Source organism: Mustela putorius, unplaced genomic scaffold, assembly GCF_011764305.1.
Source record: "Mustela putorius furo isolate JIRA1106 unplaced genomic scaffold, ASM1176430v1.1 tig00000145_pilon_pilon_pilon, whole genome shotgun sequence".
Lineage (NCBI taxonomy): Eukaryota > Metazoa > Chordata > Mammalia > Carnivora > Mustelidae > Mustela > Mustela putorius.
This window is the reverse complement of record NW_025421294.1, coordinates 36,150,749-36,173,617: the sequence shown is the minus strand read 5'-3', so window position 1 is coordinate 36,173,617 and position 22,869 is coordinate 36,150,749. Positions and strand designations below refer to the sequence as shown.

Here is a 22,869-nt window from a genome sequence, read left to right as displayed (position 1 = left end):
CAAAGGGTCTGTAAAATGGAGTCAGTTGACATTATCTTGAGATTAAACGATGGCCATAGAGATCCGCTGATGGGTGTGAGAATAGAACCATCATACCCATTTAAGCTTGGGCACCATTATCACAACCTCCGTCTGTAACGCATAAAGAATCCAGTCTTTAAAAAGAACACCTATAATTTCTTGAGAAACACATAATTCTGTTATGTTGTATTTTGGGAGTAAAAGCTCTATTTCTTTACTGCAAGCATTTTTAAATATATCATAATTTCTTCATGTGAAAAAAATGTACCTCCCCTCATGCTTCTTTCCCCCTGAAATGAAATTGCCTGGGCCCCTTTCTTTCTCAAGAAGCCCTGGGGTTAGCTTTTTGAAAGCTGGGGCTGGCTTAGCAGCAGGGTTGGTTCCAGATCCCCACACTTTATATTCCCGGGAACATTGTAGAAGCGGCAGGAAGGACTTGTCAGAACCAGGGGAGAGTGAAGGAACAGCACTTCAGGCACAGATGAGGTGGGAAGGCCCTTTTCTGACAGTCATCTGCGGCTGTCTCCTTGGGGGACCATATGTCCCATGCCTACAGCTGGCCAAATGAAATTCATGACTAGTAATATGCATCCGTTGGTTTTTCTCTCAGTTCCTGCAGCTGTTTGATGAAGGGGTGAGGGAGGGAGGAGCAAATCATCTCTTTTGTGGGCTGAGATGACATCTTATACAACTGTTCTTGGTCTTTCTACGCAGCGCACCCCCCCGCCCCCCACCATCCCACACCTGCTGCCAGGGCCACTCACCCCACAAGGGCAAAGGGACTGGAAATGCATTTTCTCCAAGTGTTATTTTCAAAAATCCCAAATGAATTCAGGCTACTAACTCTTGGTAAAAATAAAAATTGAGTCGTTTTTTGAAGGGTGTGGAAAAGAGATTCTTTTTTATAAGGGAGCTGTGACTGCCACCTGGTGGATGATGTTAGCTGAGCAACTTCCTTCTGTTCCTGGCCTTTTCTAATGTGTCTAATCATTCATTTACTTATTTCTTTACAGTTACAACACGAGTATGGAATGCCCTGTGTGTGTCAGACACTGTGTTAAGTGCCTGGGTACATGCTGCGGGAACAAAAAGGTCAAAGTCCTGCGTTCATGTAGCAGCTGTAGGGTTTGTGGCGTGACAAGAAGTAAGCCACTAAATTAGATACTTTCAGATTGCAGTGAAGATAATGTGTAAGGAAGGGACTAGGGACAGGGAGTCAGGGACCCAGGGCTGCTCTCAGGAAGGTCCTTTGGGATGAGATCTGAACTCTGAGAAGGTTCTGGCTTTGTGAACTCCTTGCACCTGCTAGGCTCTCCTGACATCCCCCCTTGTTGTCCTGTCAGTGGCCATTCCCACTGACTGCTAGTGGAGCACTGGGTGGGCTTCAGGGGACAGGGGCAGCGAGAGTGAAATCCGTGTTTGTTGCATGTGAGTGGGCCAAAATACGCCCATGAAGTACAGCAGCCTTGGTCTCCTCTGTTCCCTGCATCTGCCCCATTCCTGCTGTTGCCAGAGGGCATTACTTTGTATCAGATCCATTGTTTCTCCTGCCAATAAAATCCTCAAACACTGGATTAAAGAGGAGAAATAAGCCTGTTCAAAAGGACTGGAGAGCTTGGGCTGAAGTGAGAGGACCTCAAGGTTGTCAAGATTCCAGGGACAAGAAAAGCTCTAAGGTGGCTCTATAGTTTTCCTCCACCCACAGATGCCACCCAGTGTATGAGTGGTAGCCTAGTGTTCAGGGTTACCCAGAAGGCCCTCGTAAATGCCCTAGATGTTAAGCTGGGACACCTGAGGAAAGAGGATTAGATAGTACTGAAAAGAGGAGTAGTGGATTGGCTTACAGATGAGTAGAAAAGAACTGGACAGAAACATCTAGAGAAAAAAGAACAGAAACCACAGAAAAGAGCAAAAGAGATAAACGAAGCAGAGTAAAAAGATTTAACATGTAGTGGTCACAGGAAAAGGGAAAGAATGAAACAGAAGCAATACCAGAAGAAAGAATAGCCTAGAATTGATCAAATCTGATAAATGATATCAAAGCACACATTCAAGAAGCAGGATGGATGCAACGACCATCATACTGAGTCATTTCATGATAAAACTACTAAAAAGCAAAGACAAAAAGAAAACCTGAAAAACAAGCAAAGGGAAAAGATGTGTTACTTTTAAAGGGGCAGTAATATGACTGACAGTTGACTTCTCAAAGGAGATAGAAATTGTGAAACAATGGAATTTCTTCGTAGTGCTGAAAGAAAATGGCTGGCAGCCTTGAATTTGATTCCCAGCAAAAGCGTTCTTTAAATATTGTTACAAAAAGACACATCAGAGAAACAAGTACTAAGTGAATTCATCACCACTACAACATACTGATGTAAAATGTAAAGGTTGTCCTCTAGGTAGGGGGAAGATAATCCCATTTGGAAAAATGGATACATAGGAATGAATAAAAACACAATGGAAATGGTAAATACATCCATAATCAGTAAATCCAAATGAATAGTGACTGTTTAAAGCAGTAATAAACTTAATGTCTCACGATGCTTAAAATACATTGTAGAATTACCAAAATAATCTATATGCTGCTTACAACAGATATTATAAACAGAAGAAGGAAGAATGGTTGAAAGTAAAATAATGAAAAAGACATACCATGAAACAAAAACCACCAGAATATATGCCAAGAAGTATCATTAGCAATAAAGAGAAACTCTTCATAAAACTCAAAGGGTCAAGTTCCCGGGAGATATAACAATTCTTAATGTGTAGTCACCTAATAGCAGTTAAAGATATACTAAGCAATATTGACAGAGCTAAAAGAACAAATAAAAATTCAGAGCTACAGAGGATGATTGTCAGCACACCTCTGTCAGTAACTGATAGAACAGTCTGACCTAATTTAGTTGAAAATACAACCTAGATAAAAATAAATCAACAAGATACATTAATTTAGAAATCTAGATAAGACACTTCACAAATCTGATCAAATTGGCATATATAGAACACTGGTCCCAACAATTACTGGTCCCAACATACTTTTCAATTGCACACAGTTAGTTCCCAAAAGTAGACCATATGCTGCATTCTAATACAAGTCTCAGAAAATTTCAAAGGACTGAAATTCATTCAGAGTGTGGTCACTGACCACTATGTAATTAAGCTAAAAATAAATAACAAAGTTGAAAAGCTCCCAAAAGTTTGGAAATGAAACAGTATACTTATACAAAATCCACAGGCCTAAAAAATTACAATTAAAATATTTTGAATTGAATAATAAAAATTTCTCATATAAAACTTGTGGCATGCAGCTAAAGCTATGCTCAGAGGAAAATGTATAGCTTTACAACCTGCATTAGAAAAAAAGGTCTCAACATCAATGATTTAAATATCTATCTTAGGATGTTATAAAGGGAATTAGTGAATAATAGAGGAAATTGACAAAGTCAAAAGTTGATTCTTTGAACAGATTAATAAAATTGGTAACTTACTGTTGAGAACTAATCAGATAAAAAGCGGTACATAAGTTATCAATATCAGGAATGAAAAAGGAGATATCCCAATGCTTTTAGAGACATTAAGGAGATAAATGAAGAAATATTTGAACAATTTTTGTTACTCAGTTTTAAATGATAGAAGGAACGAACAAATCCTAGAAGAACACAGTTTACTAAACTGACCCAAAAAGAAATAGAAAATCTGAATAATCCTATAACAACTAAAGATGTTCTTACAAAGAAAACCCCATGCCCAGATGTCTTCATCAGTAAGTACTATCAAATACATAAGAAGTTGTAAGCCATTCTCTCTCATAAACATAGAAGTGAAAAGTCTAAAGAAAACAATCTTGAAAAACCATATTTAGAGGTATAACAATCATATAGTATGATAGTATGTCACAAGTAAGTAGGATTTATCCCAGACAGAGGGTTGGTTTAACATTAGGATTTGATCAATGCAATTCATCACATTTACAGAATAAGGGAGTAAAATTATATAATCATCTCAATAGATTATAGCTAAAGTACTGGATAAAATTTAACACCAAACTAAACTCAAAATAGAAGGAAACTACCTTAATCTGATAAATATTATGATAAAAAACAAATTTACAGAAAATATTATACTTAATAATAAAACACTAAAACTTCCCTTTGAGATAGGAAATAAGGATATTTACTATCATCATTTGTATTCACAAATTATATTGGAGATTTTAGCCAAAGTGGACTGGATATCCATATAAACAAATAATTAATCTTGACTCTCTACATCATACTATTCATAAAAATCAATTCCAGGTGAATTAAATATTTAAATGTGAAGATAAAACAATAAAGCTTCTAGAAAATAACAGGAGAATATCTACGAATATACAAAGATTTGTTAAACCAAATTCATAAAGTATAATTCTAAAGAAAAATATTGATATATTGGACTACTTTATAAGATTTTATTTATTTATTTATTTGACAGAGTGACACACATTGAGAGAGGGAACACAAGCAGGGGAGTGGAAGAGGGAGAAGCAGGCTTGCTGCAGGGCAGGGAGCCTGATGTGGGGCTCCATCCCAGAACCCTGGGATCATGACCTGAGCCGAAGGCAAACACTTAACGACTGAGGCACCCAGGTGCCCCTGGACTACTTTAAAGTTAAAAAAAACTTTTAAGAGTTCATAGAATAAAAGGTAAGTCACAGATTAGAAAAAAAAATTGTAATACATACAACTAACAAATAGTTAATATATAGAATATATTAAAAAACCTCCTCTTAATGATTGAGAACAGAATGAAAACCCCATATAGAAATAGACAAGAGCTTTTAAAGTTTTTAAAAAGATTTCATTTATTTGAGAAAGAGAGAGAGAGACCAAGTGAGAAGGAGAGCAGAGTGGGGGAAAGGGGCTGAGGGAGAAGGAGAAGCAGACTTCCTACTGAGCAGGGAGCCCAATGTGGGGCTACATCCCAGAACCCCGGGACAATGACCTTAGCCAAGGTTAGATGCTTAACCAACCAAGCCACCCAGGTGCACCTAGACAAGAGATTTAAACACAAAGGATGATATCCAAATAGACAATAAGCCCAACTTCCTAAGTCATGAAGGAAATGCAAATTATAAGAAAGCAATACCACAGTGTGTTGGTCAATTTTATATGTCAAATTGCCTTGGCCACAGTACCCAGATATTTGGTCAAACATCACTGTAGATGTTTCTGTGAAGGTATTTCTTGATGACATTAACATTTAGATGGGTAGACTCTGAATATAGCAGATTACCCTCTATAGTATGGTTGGACCTCATCCAATCACTTGAAGGACTTAACAGAAAAAGAATGACCTCTCTTGAAGAAGGGGGAATTCTGCCAGCAGATGGTCTGCAGACTTGAACTGCAACATCAACTTTTCCCTGGTTCTTCAACCTTCTGCCTATCCTGAAGATTTTGGACTTGGCAACCTCCATATTTTTGTAAGCCAATTCTTTAAAACCTCTCCCTCTCTCTCCACACATACATACACCCCCACCCACACACACACCCACATCTTTATTGTCTCTCTTTCTCTGGAAAGCCCTAATACACATATCCATCACAAGGGCTAAAATGAAAACCACTGACAAGGCCAAGTGGTGTTGAACACATGGAGTAACTGGAATTCGCGTGCTTTGCTAGCAGAAGTGGAAATTTGTACGACCCCTTCAGTGGCTTTTTGTTTTTCAGTGGCTACCAAAGCTGAACCTGTGAATACCCTAAGCAATTCCACAATAAAGCACAAACCTGCTAATAAATGTTCATCAAAAGATATACATTAATGCTCCTAGCAGCACTATTCATGATGGCCTTAGACTGGAGACAACCAAATGTCCATCAACAGCGGAATAGATGAATGAATGGTATTATAATCAAATGATGTAGAAATTCATATAATAACTTGTATCTCACAATCATAGCTTGAGTGAAGGAAGTCGAACCGTGGGCAAACCTCACTGATGCTGTTTGAATAGGAAGAAAGCACAGGGATTGAACTTGGGCGACGACATGAAGAGCTTCGGCAGTGCACCATTTCTTCACCTGGGTGGATCTTACATGGATATATTCAGGGTGTGAAAATTCATCCATCTGTATAGTGATGATCAGGGCACTTTCCTGCACATATTTATAATTCAATTAAAAAGATTCATTTTAAGAAAATATGTCTCTGTCACTGCCTGTTTGAGGGAAGTTATTCGTTTTGGAGCCTCAGTTCCTCTGCTGTAAAATGCTGCATGGATTTAAAAGGATGGTCTATGGGAAAACCATCTGTAAAGTATAAATATAAAGATAGTGCCACATATACTTCATAGGGTATGTACTCAATAAAGGTGACATGAAAGTTAAGTCTAAGGGAACTCTCTCTGTGTGCCAGATGCCCGACATGCCTTATTTTGATTTAACAACCCAGTTACCCTGAATTTACTTCTGAGGAAACTGGAAGCTTAGAGAAGAAAAGTAGCTTGCCCAAATAATCCAGCTGGGAAACATGATGGGCCTCAAATAGGTGTGAGTAAGAAGCTGGCCTCAGGCTGATGGCCCAGCACAACATATACCAGCGTCCCGCTGGAACGCTCTGGCAGCAAAAGGTGCTGTCTCCTCTCCCCTCCCTCTGGCCCCCAACTTCATTGACTGACACTCCACGTTGGTCAAATCCAGGGTCAGCCGCTCACTCTGAAACCTTCCTCATACCCAGCCACGGGGAGGGGTGTCCCAATGGCCTGCTCCCTTTCCTCCCACCCCTTCTTGGTTCAGCTCGTTTCTTCAAAGGGCTGTGCCCCATAGTCTGCTCTCTATCCCCAGTGATCCGGTTCCCAAACCGCACGGCCACTTTCCAGCTGAGTGGTCCACCATCTCCCCAACCGAACGCTTCCCGCCCCCCGGTTGACTGCTGCGTGGTCAACCCCAGACGCTGTCTGTCCCCTGACCACAGGGCGTCCCTCCTGCCTCGCTTACCCCATTGCCCACGCCCCGCCCACCTACCGCTCAAGCCCCGCCCCAGGGTCCCGCGGCAGCGCGCGCCCCTCCCCTCCGCACGTGCACCATGGCCCCGCCCCCGCTGGGCGGTCCCGGCTGTGCGCTTCGCGGGTCCTGAGGAAACTCCGCGGCGGTTCTGCTACCAGGGCGGCGATGGCGGCGGCTGGCCGGGAGCCCAAACGGGACGTGGCGCGCTTCGTTTACGTGACACGCTTCGGCTCGTACCGGTGCGGCGGCGTGTTGCAGCTGGGCAGCCGCCGGGCTCAGGGCCGCGGGAGCACCAGGCGCGGGGTGGGCTGCAGCCCTGAGGAGCCGTGGGCGGCGGCCCCAGCCGGCGCGGAGCTGGCCCCCGGCCCTAGGTCCCGGACCCCGGCTGCTTCCCCTCCGGCGTCGAGCGCGCGGAGCTGTCCCCAGCCGGCGGCGGGAGCAGGTGGCGCCTAGTGGGCGGCGGACGGGCGGGCGGGAGCGAGCCTCTTGTCTCAGAGCGGTGGGCGTCTCAGCCTCCCTTCCGCGTTCTGTCAGCCTTCCCAGCTTCGGTAATCCCGCGCCACCCGCGGCTTGGGGGCCGCGGGCGGCCACTCTCGGCTTCCCGTCAGCCCGGCGTGTGCAGGGCCAAACAGGAGCCCCCCACATGTCCCTGGCTTTACATGGGTCCTGGAAAGGGCGCCGAAGGGCACGTGCTGCCCACGTAAGATCCGCCAGACTGACAGGAAGGGTCACTGCTTGGAGCCACTTGCGTCCTGCACAATGAGGGGGCCCGTGGCGTGCTTGTTGGTATTTTTTTTTTAATTTTTTATTTTTTATTATCCCCAGTTGGTATTCTTATTGGCCACTGAATTTATATATTAGCTTAAGGAGGACTGACGTCTTTACCAGGCACTTCCTCTCTCAAAATGGGAACGACTTTCCATTTGTTCAGACTGCTTTTCTGTCTTTTCGGAATGTTCTAGATTTGAAATTTTCCCATAGGGTTTGTGTATTTCTTTGTTAAATTTATTCCTAGGTGTTTGATTTTCTGTTGAAAATGGGGTCTCCTCCTCCGTAATCCCCTCTGTTTATTGTTTGTATATAGGAAGGTCCTTGAGACAGAGGGGACAAGCAGACTCTGCTGCGGTGAGGCTAGACCTCAGGAGCCCGACATCATGACCTGAGCTGAAATCAAGACTGAGAAGCTCAGTCAGCGTATCACCCGGGAGCCCCACTTCTTGATCTCTTAAAAAAAAAAAATTCAACTGTATTTAGGATTGGTTTTATATACATTTTGAGGGGGTTCGATAAAGTTATATCTCTAGTAACACACCACCACAATGAAGATACAGAGCCTTTCTATTTCCTGGAAAAGCCCTTCCTCTTTTTTGAGAGCTTATCCCACCACCTGTGCTTTATTTACTTTTTTTTTTAAGATTTTATTTATTTATTTGACAGAGAACACAAGTATGCAGAGAGGCAGGCAAAGAGAGAGGAGGAAGCAGGCTCCCCACTGAGCAGAGAGCCCGATGCGGGGCTTGATTCCAGCACCCCGGGATCATGACCTAAGCTGAAGGCAGAGGCTTAGCCCACTGAGCCACCCAGGCGCCCCCCCCACCTGTGCTTTTTAAGAGTTCATTCAGCTCATCTATTAAAAGCGCCCAATTGTGCTTTTCGCAGAAATGTGCGACCATCACCATACTCGATTTTGGAACATTTCTAATGCCCCAAAAGAGAAACCTGTAATTTGTACCATACCCTGTACCCATTAACGCTCAGGATTCCCTCTGACTGCTCACCCCTAACCCTAACCCTACTGCTAAGCAAATTCTAAACTCTCTGTCTCGATAGATTTGGACATCGCATATAAATTACATCATACAATATGTGAGCTTTCCTGATTATCTTCTTTGGATTAGCGTATTGGTTTTTGTGTGTTAACTTTAGATCCTAGCACTTCAGGGTATTCTTTTATTATTAGAGTTAGTTTTCTCATTGATATTGATTGTCCAGGTATATGATGATGTTATTTGCAAATAGAGAAAATTTCATTTCTTTTTTTTACCCATTTCTATGCCTGAAGTAGATTTGTCTTACTGCATCCATTAGCTACTACCTCATGTACAGTGTTGAATAGTAGTGGAGATTGTGGGCATCCTTGCCTTATTCCTGACCTTAGAGGAAATGCCTCTAGTATTCATCACTAAATAAGGTACTGGTTTAGGACCAAGGCATACATATTTAAAATCTTAAAAAGTATTCCTCAAATTTTTATTTTTCTTCAGTTTTTTTTTCAAATCATAAATGGGTATCGAATTTTGTCAAAGGCTTTCTCAGACCTATGGAGATAAACACATTTTACTGTTAGATTTATTAGTATGGTATATAATATAAATGGATTTTCAATATTGAACCAACCTTGCATTCTTGCAGTAAATCCTACTTGGTTATGATATGTTATTTTCTTAAAGTAGCTTGAACTCTGCTAATAATTTGTTTAGAATTTTACATCGTGATCTATAGTTTTTCTTTTTTTGTACTCATCTGGTTTAGGTGTTAAAGTTATATTTACTTAATACAAGGAATTACAAAGTTTTTCTTCTTTTTTCAATGCTCTGGAAAAATTTGTAGAACAGTGGGACTACCTGGTGTTTGAAGGTTTTGTAGAATTCTGTGAAATCATCTGGGTCTAGTGCTTTTTGTGGAATAATTCCTTAACAACTTTTTCTCTGTCTTCTATGAAATTGCTCTTTTTAAGCTTTCTAATTCTAATGGGTGAATTTTGGTAATCTATATTTCCCTAGGAAATTATCTGTTTCATCAGTGTTTCTAAATCTATTTGCGTAGAAGTACGCGAAGTAGTGTGCGTGAAGTAGTGTCTTATAATTTTAAAAAAATTTGTTGTGTTTCAATAGTTATTTCCCAGTTGTCATTTTTTTTCTGTATATATGTGTATTCCCCCCTTTTCTTGATCAAGTTAGCTACTGTTTTGTTTTAAATTTTTAAAAACAAGATTTCAATTTATTAATGAGACATCTTGTTTTTCTAGTCTCTTTCTCATTAAAAAATAAAAAAGATGAAACTTTATTATCTCCTTGCATGTACTTTCTTTTGGTTTACTTTGTTCTTTTTATACTTTTTTTTCAGCAGGACATTTCATTCATTTATTTTTATTCTTCCTTTTTCTTGATAAGTGTTTAGTGTGATGCATTTTCTTCTAACTACTACTTTAAGTCCCATAGATTCTAATACACAGTGTTTCCATTGTCACTATTCTTTAAAAGTATAATTTCAGTTTGTATTACCCTTCTCATTCTAGAGTTACTTAATAGAGTCAAGGTTTTTTTTTTTTTAATGTCTGGGAATTTTCTGTTTTGTTTTCGTTAGTGCACTGTTTTATTGCATTATTTTTTTTAAAAAATATTTTTTTTATTTTTATTCGTCAGAGAGCACAAGCAGGGGGAGTGGCAGACAAAGGGAGATGCAGGCTCTTGCTGAGCAAGGGAGCCCGATGTGGTACTCGATCCCAGGACCCTGAGATCATGGCCTGAGCCGAAGGCAGACACAACCTACTGAGCCACCCAGCTGCCCCTATTTTGTTGCATTTCGATCTGAGTGTTTGTAAGGTCTCCATTTTTACGGGTGCTACTGATGTTTTCTTTGTGACCTAATTTATGATCCTTCCGTTTTGTTCTTTTTCTCCCCTGGAACCCATGCAATTGGAAGACTGTCCCTTTAAATCAGCTTGCCCTTTAAACTCAGTCAGTTCCATTAAATGACATGTTTCGTACTTTATGTGATGTCTGGCCTTTTAAATTGCACATTGAAATCCCTTCTCTGTCATTTGTGCTCTAATCTTTCTGGTGTTATTTTAGTATTTTCATATTTAGGGTGGATTTAATCTTTCTGTTGGTTGCTACAGCTCTCCTGCAGGTACTTTTTCTGATGTCCCTCTTCTCTTCCCTGGTGGCCACAAAGCCCTGCTTGGGTGGAGCTGGAGCATATAGGATCATAGCTCTGTAATTGAATGATTTTTCTTATTTTACTTCAATGTTATTTTGCAGTTTCAGTGTTTTCTGTCCTTAAGTAATGCTGAGGGTGTGGTTTTGTGTAGAATTTTCAAAATGTGAAGTTGTTTGGTGTGAAATTTTGGGAATGCAGTTACTCTACATCTCCCATGGTCTTCAGTGACTCAGAAAGTCCCAAACTGAAGGTTTCTGAACAAGAGAAGTAAGGGGCACTTTGGTGCCTCAGTTGGTTAATGGACCGATTCTTGGTTTCAGCTCAAGTCATGACTTCAAGGTTGTGAGATTGAGCCCCACATCGGGTCTGTGCTCTGCAAAATCTGCATGCCCCTCTCCCTCTGTTTCTCCTCTTCCTCTCTCCCTCTCTCTCTCTCAAGTAAATAAATTTTAAAAAGAGAGAAGTGATAGGGTTAGATTTACTTGGTTCATGCTATATAAGGGAGATTGAATTGGAGGCAGGCAAGACTGAAGCCCAAGTTGAGGAATGTATAAATATTTTGTTTGTTAGCCTTCCAGACTAAATTCACTTTGATAATTTAGATGTATAAGATGGTACTCTGTCTGACCTGTTTGATTCCTGAGAATGAGCTGTGGCAGGAAGCCTTCAGATATACTAAGCAGGGCCATGATTTTGGACTCCAAGCCCCTCTAATGGCCTTAGTGTTAAAAGGCCCTCAGGTTTTTGGTTTGTTTTGTTTTATTCTGGCCCCTCTGCCAAGGATCAGAAAAATCCAGGGGTAGTATAAGACTCTTTAGCCCTGGGTTTCCAACTTCTCTGAATAGTCAAAACAGGATAAAAGGTTTACTCTAGGAAAAGGAGAGAGTATGATGATGGTGGTGGTGGTAGTGGTGGTGAGGAGCTCTACAGCTTAGGCAAGAAACCAGGAAAAAATACAGTGGATTTGATTGAGAGCCTATATTGCTTTAGTGCCACAAATCAAAGGACAAATAATAGTCCATCAGCAAGATAGCAGATTAAAAAGTGAAGAACACTGAAAGTGGATGAAGAAGCTTCTGGAAGAAAGAGGGGTGGAATGGAAGGGGTGCATGAATTCGTGCTTGAGATCACCACCTACGCCAGTTAGGAGTAACTGGGTAGCTGAGATTATAAAACTAGTGTTGTGTTGTTGTAACTTTATGCGGTGCAGACCTAGGATCACTTTCTTATGCTTGGTTTCTCTGCTGGGGTGGGAAAAGAAAATAGGGCAGTTTTCCCTGAATTTTGGTTTTGAAATTTTGGGATTTTTGCTGCTCCTTTGTAGTAGGGGTAACATGATCTGATATGGAGTACGGATTTGGGCTGGGAGAGATTGGAGGCCAGAGTCCTGTTAGAGGATAGTCACAGTAGTCCAATGCAAAGATAAAAGGTCTCACCTAAGGTAGCGACCATATAGAATGCACAGGATCAATGACTGACTAAAATATGGAGAAGGAAGTTTTGATGCCAACTCTGAAGTTTATGCACTAGGCCGCTGGGCAGATGATGGAGCCATTAACTTCAGAGCCCCCTTGCTGTGCTTGTGAGACCAGGAATAGGGTCATAGATTTATATTTAAACCAAGCCAGAAGTGCTTAAGTTTTGCTCTGTTTTTGGTATATTTAATATTAATATTAAGGGGATGTTTATTAAATACTTATGCTTGGTACTCTATGGGGAGTAGGCAAATTATGTATCCATTAAACAACATTGAACACTCAGCACTGTGGGAACTAGATTTGGTGCTAGTGACATAGATGAATCAGAATATTCTGCTGTCAGGGAACTTCTAAATGAATAATATGAATACAAGCTAGTAGATAGGAATGCTGCAAGAGAGAGATCTTACAAAGGCTTTAATAGTTTAGGGAAAGGAAAGACATAAAGGTAGGAAATAAAGGGACACAAATGGAGAAATTGCTAGTGGAAGGTTGAGATTATCAAGAGCATTGGCTTTGAAATCAGAAAGATATAATCTTGGCTCTGTCATTTACTAGTAGTGTAATATTGGCCAACTTAACTATTCTGATTCTCTGTTTCCTTATATGTAAAATGGGAATAATAGTTCTTACCATAACAGGTTATTGCAAAGACTAGGAGAAGTACAGAATGCATGCAGAGTACCCAGCACAGTGTTTGATATAGAATAAATGTACAGAGATGGTTTGGAGGAAAGGGAGGGATTATCCCAGTGAGTAGTATATAGTAAGCCTGAATAATATTGAATGAATGAAAACGAAGTTTTGGACCAGATTGTAGAATGCCTTGGAGACAGTAATTTAATAGTCACTGAAGATTTTTGAATGGTGGAGTAAAGTGATCAGAGACAGGTACACTTCTGTAAGATATACTTGAAGTTGTTTTTGTAAAGTGTAGTGGAGTTTAGAAATCCAGGAGCAGGAAAATCAGGAAACTCTTCTAACATTTTAAGCAAGACTAATAAATCAATTCTCACAGAACTTGGGAATATATTCATAATTTATATACAATAGAGGATGACAAGTGCTCTTGTGGAAGTACAAAAAATTGCTTTGGAAGTGGTGAATAATTTGAGGGTGAGGGAATCAGGGAAGGTTTTATGGTGATTGAAGCTCCCTGAGAGTCGCACATGTTGCTAAGCCATGAGGGAATTACTGGTGGGAAAAATTGTGTGAGCATAGCCCTGTGTATAGATCTGTAACAGAGAGTGATTAGGGAAGAAGTAGGAGTGTATTTTGAGTGTGTAGAAAGAAGGCTAGAGAAAGACTGGAAACATTAAGTTGGGACAAAGTCTTTGGTGTAGACTGGAGCTCCCCTTAGTGAAATTTGCAAAACAAGTAGGAGAAATGATTTTGTCTTTTTTCTTTCTTATATCCTCTCTACTCCTTGACATATTTTAGATCCCCAGTAATTACAGGTAGACTTGATGGCTCCTATCCTGACCTTAAGGGGTAATGTCTAGGTTAGGCAAGACTTATAAATGGAAAGCATTTGAGAATGATGCAAGTACAGTATTCCAAAGGTGTTGGCATTTAGAGAAAAAGGTACATCTGGGTATATGAAGAACAGAGATTCTTAGACTTGAGTTGTTTTCCTACCCTATATCTGCATATCATCTGCACTATCATTTACTTAATATATTTATTTAAATATTTGCATTTTTTCCTCTCAACTAATTTTCTTTTGAGAACACTTTACATCATTATCTCAGTGACAAACCTGTACAGCTTGCCACAAATAGAAATTAATTAAAAGCAATCTAATAAAGACAAAGCAATATTATTAAATTCTAGCCAAATAGCTTGTCTAACAAATGTTGTCTGTAGTCATAAAGAGAGAGAAGCAAATTTCAGAGAAATCATAATGACATACTAGTTCCAAACTCAGACTTTCTCCCTGATGTAATCAGATTAAAAAATAATGGGACAGATAATGAGTTTCTCACTGTATGATTTAAGTTCTTTAGTGCCAGGTCTGTGCCCCACCTAGAATCAGTGGCACGCTTCTCACAAATTGGGAAATGCCATTTTAGAATAGTCTAATTCACTAGCAAAAGTAGTACTTATTGCCTATCTAATATTTATGGTATTAGATACTGGATCTCTAATAAAGAATAAAACACACTTCCCAAGTTAACAACATGAAAAATCTCATGGTAATTGAGCATAGGGTGCTTTCTGAAATCAGAGAAAGTTCCTGGAAAGCTAAATATTGAATGGGGGGAAGAAAGCCAGGTATAGAGTGGTAGTGGTAGGGCAGGGATAAGGTGGGTAAGGGTTTGGGTGGGCAGATTACAGACAAATATAAAGGCTTTCAGGGAGCACATGCTCACTGTTTTATGCCTTTGTTTTTGGACACACAAGTCCTTGTGTTTTTTTCTAACAGTTAATATTTGGGAAGGCAGCATGGTTTAGTGAGTAGAGGAAGGAAACTTACTCACTCTGACAAACCTTTATTAGTACCTACTATGTGTTTGGTAGTGTGGGTAGAAAAATGACAAATATATACATAGCTTTGCCCTTAGGGAGGTCACAGCCTAGTGGAGGAAACACATTATAAATATGTGATATAAAAGTGTGCTAAGTGATGTGGCTTTGGTGTTCCTGGAGCTAGTGCTGTGCAAGGCACTGTAGAGAGGTGATGGTGTGAGCTGAGTCTTGAATAGCACGTAGAAATTTGCCTGGCCGAGTGTGTGTGTGTGTGTGTGTGTGTGTGTGTGTGTACACGCATGCATGTACACAGAGTGTTTTAGCCACATAGAACAGCATGTGCGAAGGCTGGGAAGTATAAGAACAAGGCATTTGAGGAACCAAAGGCACTTGAGGAACCAAAGGTATTTGGGACAGTTGAAATCATAATGTGTGTCTGGAGTTTAATGGAGAAGAAAGGAGAATATAGAGATGCACTGGGTCAAGATGTGGCTTCTGGTATTTGTTTGGTGTTGCTGAATTTTTGGGACTCATCTGTGAAATCAGTAAAGAAAGGAGATTTTCTAGGCATTTCCAAGGTAGTTTCTTGGTTTTCTCCTCCAGCATATTACTAGCTTATTTGTAACCTGGTATTATCTAGTGAATAGAAATATACTAACAAGTATAAAAATCCTCAAAGACAGCTCAAGAGACATGTATAATTGTGCCTGTTATCAGGATAGTGAATCCTGTAGAATATGTGCCAGCCTTGATCTCTTACCTTTTCACTCTCTCTCTCTCTCTTTTTTTAAAATTAGCTTTAACCCAGAAGAATTTAGCTAAAAAGTTTGATTTCCCCATCCCTTTGAAAGAAGCTTCCAAAGTAGCGAAGAAAAAGAAAAAGGTATATTATAAAGGAGAATGAGCAGTGTTTGAATTCTAGATTAACCTTTCTAAATACAAATGTGTGAAGATACTCAACAGTAAAAATAGTTCCATCTTTTTGAAAGTTTAATTTACTGAAGTGAGAAAATAGAATTAATTTAGCAGAAATGGAATTGGGTTTAGAAATATTTATTAACTTTAGAAAACAGTCCTTCCAGTGTTTAGAGATATAAACACATTTTAATCAAAATGTAATGGGAGATTTTTGAAAGCATGAAAATGTATCTCTCATAGAATATAGCAAACTTCAATAGTTAGTATAATATAAAGAGAAAATCATGGATTTAACAGAAAAGAATAACATCTGTATTGGTGTCATATTGTTCTTTAAAAGACAAGGGATATACATTTAGTTTGTAGAAGAAAAGCTAACAGTGATGACCCTTTACTACTGAACCATTTTCACCTCTAGTTGTCCACATATCATGGTAATTAGAGTGTTTTAAACATATTCAAGATCACTAGCTCTACAAATCTTTGTTTTCTACCATATATTTTACACTTTGGTTTAAAGAAACTATTAGTGATAATGACATATAAAATCGTATTATTTCTGCACTTTGACTCTGTATGAGTTACAACCCATGCATTGTATAAAATAACATTCAAGGAGATTCACCCTAAATGTATTTTGAGTGTACATCTCATCTTCCCACTATACTAAGAACTATTTCTTCCAAGAACCAATTCCCCTTGGGTGAGGAGAACAGAGCGGTAGCCAATGTTTACTTATAACTACTATATGTCACACACTGGGGTATGTGCTTTATATATATTTCATATGTTTATATATGTTTTTAATTAATTCTAATAATTCAATATATGAAGTTATTATTAGATGAGATGTAAAATACTTCCCAACGTCAAGCAACTGTTAAGTGGCAAAGCCAGAATCTGAGCCTAGATTTGTTTGCTTCCATAGTTCTCATTGGAGAACTGTCTGGTATTTTTGCTTTGGTGTGTCCTAGGAGAAATGTTTAATTCTTAACTAGAATAAAATACATTAAAAACTGCAAGAAAATTTAAAAAAATACCATTAAAAACAAAATTGGATGTGTTGGAACAACTTAGGTAGGACTTTATAGATCTTGCCTTCATCCAGGAGAGTTAATGTAAATACTACAGAGAGGAAATGCTAGGAAGTTACCAGAAGAGATGACTGATTGTAGGAAAACAATTACATTTAAGTTTTAGGTCTCTAAGTGCTGTTATTGTTTTTCAATGATACCCGTTGACAAGGCAACACGGTTGAGTCACTGCCAGTTGCCTTTGTCAAAATGTATTCCTGCTTCTCTGCTAAGTGTTCCTTAACTCTGCTTACTTTTTAAAGGTTTCAGTATGGAATAGAGTGTACAAAGTCATTTCTAGAATGCTTGAAGAAAATGAAAAATATAGACTCAGGCTGAAATACCAACAACTATCCTGTGAAAGTAAGTTAACACAGTTTTTGATTGTATTAAAGAAGGGCTTCCCTAACTATTTAGTCACCCTTGGGTCACATTAGTCTAGTACTTCTCCTAATTGTCACATTCAGTGTACAGGACTACAGAAATGTGGCTACCATATTATCACTGTTCATCATAATTAAAAGTACAAAACGTTTTAAGCTGAGCTATAGACTAGACCACAGGCGTAGGTGTGTGTGGAGGGGCGTAGAAGGTAAATGTTGACTAAATATACTGAGCAAAAGGAACACACTTATCTGTTAAATCTGTATTTTAATGTCAGCTTTTTAATACGATTATAAAACTCATCCATATTGTTGAAGAAAAACATTTTAACTGCAATATAAAATGATATATTCTGTGTCACTTTGTTACTTCCTTCCATGGATGCTGCAGTCTAATGCATTTGACAAAACTGCCCTTGAATTATGGCCTTGATGTCATTAATTCATTCCTGGAAAACAACTCATAAATTAAACCAGGTTCTAAAGCTGCATCAATATTGAATTGATATTGTGGGCAGAGCAAAATTAGATGTAATCTTGTATACTTACTGAAGTAATAGGAAGTTCTGGATTCTCAACTTGGATTAAATTTATGTAACTAATAATGCCACATGAATTGATAGATCATATAGTTACTTCCTTTTCTTCACATACTTGTTCTAATATTCATGTCACCATGCTGAACACTTATAGGTTTTTAGTACTGTCACTCAATGACAGCTACTATTTTGACAGTAAATCTGCATAATTGAGTTTTGTGAAGATCATTTTCATAAGATGATAATTAGAATAGAATGCCATTTTGTACACAGCGTAACACTGGAAAATCATTACTGTTTGTGTAATACTGCATTAATAATGGCATAAATTGTTTGCAATGATGACATATAAACCAATGTTCAGATTAGTGATACTCTATTTATTCAGTTAAGAAGGAGAATGAGGCAGGATTAGGAAGAAAACAATAGTCTGTGGTTTTTTAGGTGAAAAGGATGTTTGAATAGATAGAGCAATGCACACAAACCCTGGACATTGTTCTAAGTGTTAATCCAGATCCAGTTACTTTAATAGACAGATTACATCTAATTCTGCTCTGGCCATACCTCGAACTTGTCAGTTCTCTTGTGACGTTTACTACTAACCATCAAGTAATCTTATAAGGCTTATTTGGCAAATTAAAATAATATTCTGTGTTTTCCAGAAATAGCTTGTTATAAACAAGAACCCTTGTAATTTATTATTTTGCATTACAATTTTCAACCAGATTACAAAAACTGATAATATTGTTTTAGAAATGTATTATAATTCTTATTTCTTAATATGTATTTATTAATGGTAATACCAGTGTTAAAGGCCAACTTGAATTTTCTGTATATTTTATGTTGTTCCTAGACTCAAATTACACAAGATGAAATCTTATCTTCTGGTAAGAATCCATTTATATAACAGTTATAAAATATAGGTTTTATTTACTTCCCCTTTACACTTACCTTTTGCAAACTTTAGTGTATGCCATTGCTGATTCCAGCCTGTTTCCTTCCTTTAACCCAGTGTTTGGCACATAGTAAGCACTCATTAAATATTTGTTGAAACTTGATAAACTTCATTTGAACCCTATATTCATAGTGCTATTGAAACTACTCTTTCCATGATCCATGGTTTTTGTTTTTGTGGGTTTGTTTGTTTATATTTCCTGGTTCACTTTTCTTTCTGAACTTGTCACATTTAATATTATCTTACTACTACTTTCAATTCTTCTTCTTTCTTAGTGTCCTGAAGGATATGACATGGTTTTCTTTCTGCTTTTCTGACCATATTTTTTGTGTCTTTTTTAATTGTCCCTTTTGCTACCACTGAATAACAAATGCTGCCCTGAGAGTAATTTTTGGTTCTGCTCTCTCTTTACATATTTATTCTGAGTTAACATACACATCTAAAAAAAAAAAAATCATTTATTTATTTATTTATTTATTTACTTACTTACTTGGCAGAAAGAGAGAAAGCACAGGCAGGGGGAGTGGCAGGCAGAGGCAGAGAGAGAAGCAGGCTCCCCACAGAGCAGGCAGCCAGACCTGGGGCTCTAGCCCAGGATCCTGGGATCCTGACCTAAGCCAAAGGCAGAGGCTTAACCAATTGAGCCACCCAGGTGCTCCAATATACCATTTTTATAGCTTCAGTTACTCTGTGTGTATGACCCTTAAATCTTTCTTCTACCTTTGACCTCTGAATGTCTTTAGGCGATTCTACAGTTATTTTTAAAAAATTACATGTTTTGAATCAGTGAATCATCTCTCCTTTCATTTTAATTGTGCCTTGATTTGCTAATTTCCTGGATTCATTGAATTTCTAGGGAGAGATTATATCCAGTTTGGTGGGGTTTGGGAAATACTAGAAAAATAAGCTGGGTGTTGAGAAAGAGAAATCAGAATTTTCTACATGGGAATGTGGGGGAGGGGGTGTATATTTTAGATATGGCCATGAGCAAGTTCATGGAGTCTAAGAAAATGTTCAGGAATGTAGTTTGATCAAGACTTGTTTATGGTATTCATTGTGAAGAAAGGTATAAAAGTATACTGAGACTGTATTTCAGAGGGTCTCATGTAAGTAATATTTGTATTCCATTAAATAGGCAATAAAAAAAACATGAAACATCTTCTTAACCCTTTATTCTAAATGATTACAAATGAGCGGAAAAGTTGCAAGAATAATACAAAGAACTCCAGCACACCCTTTACCTAGTTCCACTGATTTTTAACATCTTGTCACATTTGCTTTTTCATTCTTAGACACTTTCTAAGAAAAAATACACTGTCTTTCTCTGTGTGTATATATATGTGTGTGTATAAAATATTACTCCTTAAGGAGTGCCTAGGCAGCTTAGTAAAGCATCTGAGGTTTAATTTTGGCTTAGGTCATGGTCTCAGGGTGGTGAGATCAAGCCCTGTGTCTGTATTTATGCTGAGCATGGAGTCTGCTTGAAATTTCTTCCCTCCCTCCCTCTCCCTTTGCCCCTCCCTGCAAGCTCTTTATCTTTAAAAAAAAAAAAATATATATATATATATATATATATATATATATGTAAATCCCTTAATACTTTAGTGTCTATATCCTAAGGACAAAGGTATCTTTTATATAACCACACAACAATCAAATTCAGAAAATTTATTTTTCCTTTGTAATTAATAAGTATTTTATAGAAACATAATAAAAGATTATGCAAATACCTTGCAAATACCTTGTACATCATCAGTATGGAACATTTTAAAGCAGTGGATTGATTATATCTGCATTTTAGAAAGAATCTGATGTTATTTTGTAGAAAGGTTTAGAATGGAGGCAAGACAGGAAGTGAAAAAACTGGGAATTCTGATAAGGTCCAAGTGAAAGTGAAATGCACTTAAATGGGAGTAGCAGAGTGGGTGGAGAGGAGACAAAGGATTTGCTGTGGGGGATAAGAGAGAGGATCCCAAGTTCTGCAAATGAGTAGATAAGAAAGAAGGAAGTCAGGAGAAGAACAGGTTTTGTGAAGCTACTGAATTTTATTTTGGTGTGTTGAATTCTAGCTGTAGTGATATATTCAGGTGAAAATTCCAGGTGCACAGCTGGAAGTGCCCTTTTGGAGCTATTGTACAATCTATGTTGCGTGAAGGTCATAGGTAGTTGTGGCAATAGATGTGCATGGAAACCTCAATGTGAGAATGCTGGGGGAGTAGAGGATTGAGAACGCAATGTTGGTGATGTCTAAGATAAAAAGGAATTCTTAGTTTCAAAGAGTGATTGTAGGAGCTTAATCAGAAGTCATGATAGGGATACAAACAAAGCTTACAGAAGAAGGGGCTTGGCAGTTTAAAGGGTTGCAAAGTCCTTGTTCAGTGAGAGTGTAGGGATACAAAAAGTGGGAGTATAGAAATACTTCAGCTAGGAACAATTTAAGAGTCTGCACCTAGAAGTTAAGCAAAAGTGCCAACGGATGACATTGTCCAAAACAATAACCCATGTGTGAGTGGCTTGAAGTGACCTGGAGATAGAGGACTATGATACAGTATTTTTGTGACAGTTTCTGTAAATGGAGCTATTGAAGTCATCAAGGTTTTTGGCAGGAGCTGGAATGGAGAAGAAAATTACGAGTTATATACTGAGTGCATTAGAAGCTTTTTATGGTCAACTAGAGAAAGTAAAATTTATCAAAACAGTAAATACAGGATGTGGCTAATTGTTGCTTAGTAGTCTTAGAAATGTTAAAATATTTCAGTGACTATTGACCATGACATTTTATCTTAATGAGATTCAATTTTGTCATCTTTTATTTAGGATTAACCTATCTTTGGATCTGTTTACCTAAGAAGACTGTGAAGAGTTTAAAGATGGAACTTTAAATTGAATCATAATTATATGTTAATTTTGGCATGTTTTGTTGGAATTGGGACTTTCATAGTTGAATAGAAAAACTACCTTCATTATAAATTCATAATTGAATAGAAAAATTACCTTCATTATAAGTAAATTATGTATTTCCTTGCAAGTTAATACAAATTTTTGTTAAATATTATTATCATATGCACACAAGTGTTACGCAGATCTTATTCAAGTGTGAATTAATACTTATTCCATATCTTTTAAAATTAATTTTATACATTAAATTTAAATTTTACTATAAATTTAAATTTAAATAGTAGTATAATTGCAGGCATTTACAGTTGCCAACTTTTCCCTTTTATTAATGAGTCTGCAACCACCACTTTATTCATTCTTCATTTAGATGTAAATGATTTAAATTAAACTTGGATTCCATTTAAATTGTTTTTGGCTTCCTTTTTCTAAATTTCTCAGTTGTTTTATCATAAAAATCTACAATTTACATAGTGATGATTATTTTGGGTGTTAAAACTAATGGTTATTTAAACCATCTTTTCATCCTAAGGAAAATAGAAAATTTGTGCAAATTCTCAATTGTAATATGGAGTATTTTAGGAAAATTTGGAGGCAAAGATCAGAGGAAACATTCTTTTCCTTTCCAAGCCCCTAATTATTAGACACATTATTTTTTTTTCAGTCAATAAATGAGAGATTTAATATTTTGAAAATAATTTAGAAATGTTTCTTAGTGGAGCCCCATTATTTTCTACTCAGTATTAAGTAGTAGTCAACTATTGCCTAGACCATTTTTTTCTGCTTTTTGTTGATGCAGTCTCTCTCCGTAAATTGTATTAAAGGCTTAAGTAGAACTGAAAACTTAGGAAGAGAAGTCAAAAAGAGGTTTGCCCATGAAAAAGGCAAATAAAACAAAACAAAAAGAAACCTCACATGCATATGAATTCTTTTACCACAAAAATTGAAGCACATGTATAGTAGATCTCTTTGGTTCTAGAGGCAATAGATTCCTCACCTAGAAATATTGGCCAGGTCCTTATGTTAGGTGACACAGAACGTTGCCAACTTTGAGTGGGATGCAGTGCAGGAAAGGGCTCTGCAGTAGGTTCATCCTGGGGTATAAGTCCTGCTGCTTGAGTCATATGAATTGGGAAGACCCTATGGTGTTGGAGATACCATTAAGAGGAACAGATGTAGTATGAAGCTTATATAAAGAAAGCCAACC

General features: G+C 38.1%; 1 protein-coding gene across 1 annotated transcript; it reads left to right on the top strand.

The window, feature by feature from the left end:
- The first annotated feature begins 7,108 nt into the window (after window positions 1-7,108).
- On the top strand, window positions 7,109-22,571 carry CUNH5orf47 (chromosome unknown C5orf47 homolog). Its single transcript, XM_004737579.3, has 5 exons — window positions 7,109-7,452; window positions 15,697-15,782; window positions 17,154-17,253; window positions 18,666-18,699; window positions 21,585-22,571. The coding sequence occupies exons 1-4, from the start codon at window positions 7,176-7,178 to the stop codon at window positions 18,683-18,685; spliced, it is 483 nt and encodes a 160-aa protein (XP_004737636.1). The 5' UTR covers window positions 7,109-7,175; the 3' UTR covers window positions 18,686-18,699; window positions 21,585-22,571.
- Window positions 22,572-22,869: the final 298 nt, after the last annotated feature.

Bases quoted from the DNA above. Each gene is read 5' to 3' on its own strand.
- CUNH5orf47 (XM_004737579.3), top strand. From the start codon at position 7,176: ATGGCGGCGGCTGGCCGGGAGCCCAAACGGGACGTGGCGCGCTTCGTT. The intron at 15,783-17,153 runs GTATATTATAAA...TACTTTTTAAAG, and splicing joins TAGCGAAGAAAAAGAAAAAG to GTTTCAGTATGGAATAGAGT. The intron at 17,254-18,665 runs GTAAGTTAACAC...TGTTGTTCCTAG, and splicing joins CCAACAACTATCCTGTGAAA to ACTCAAATTACACAAGATGA.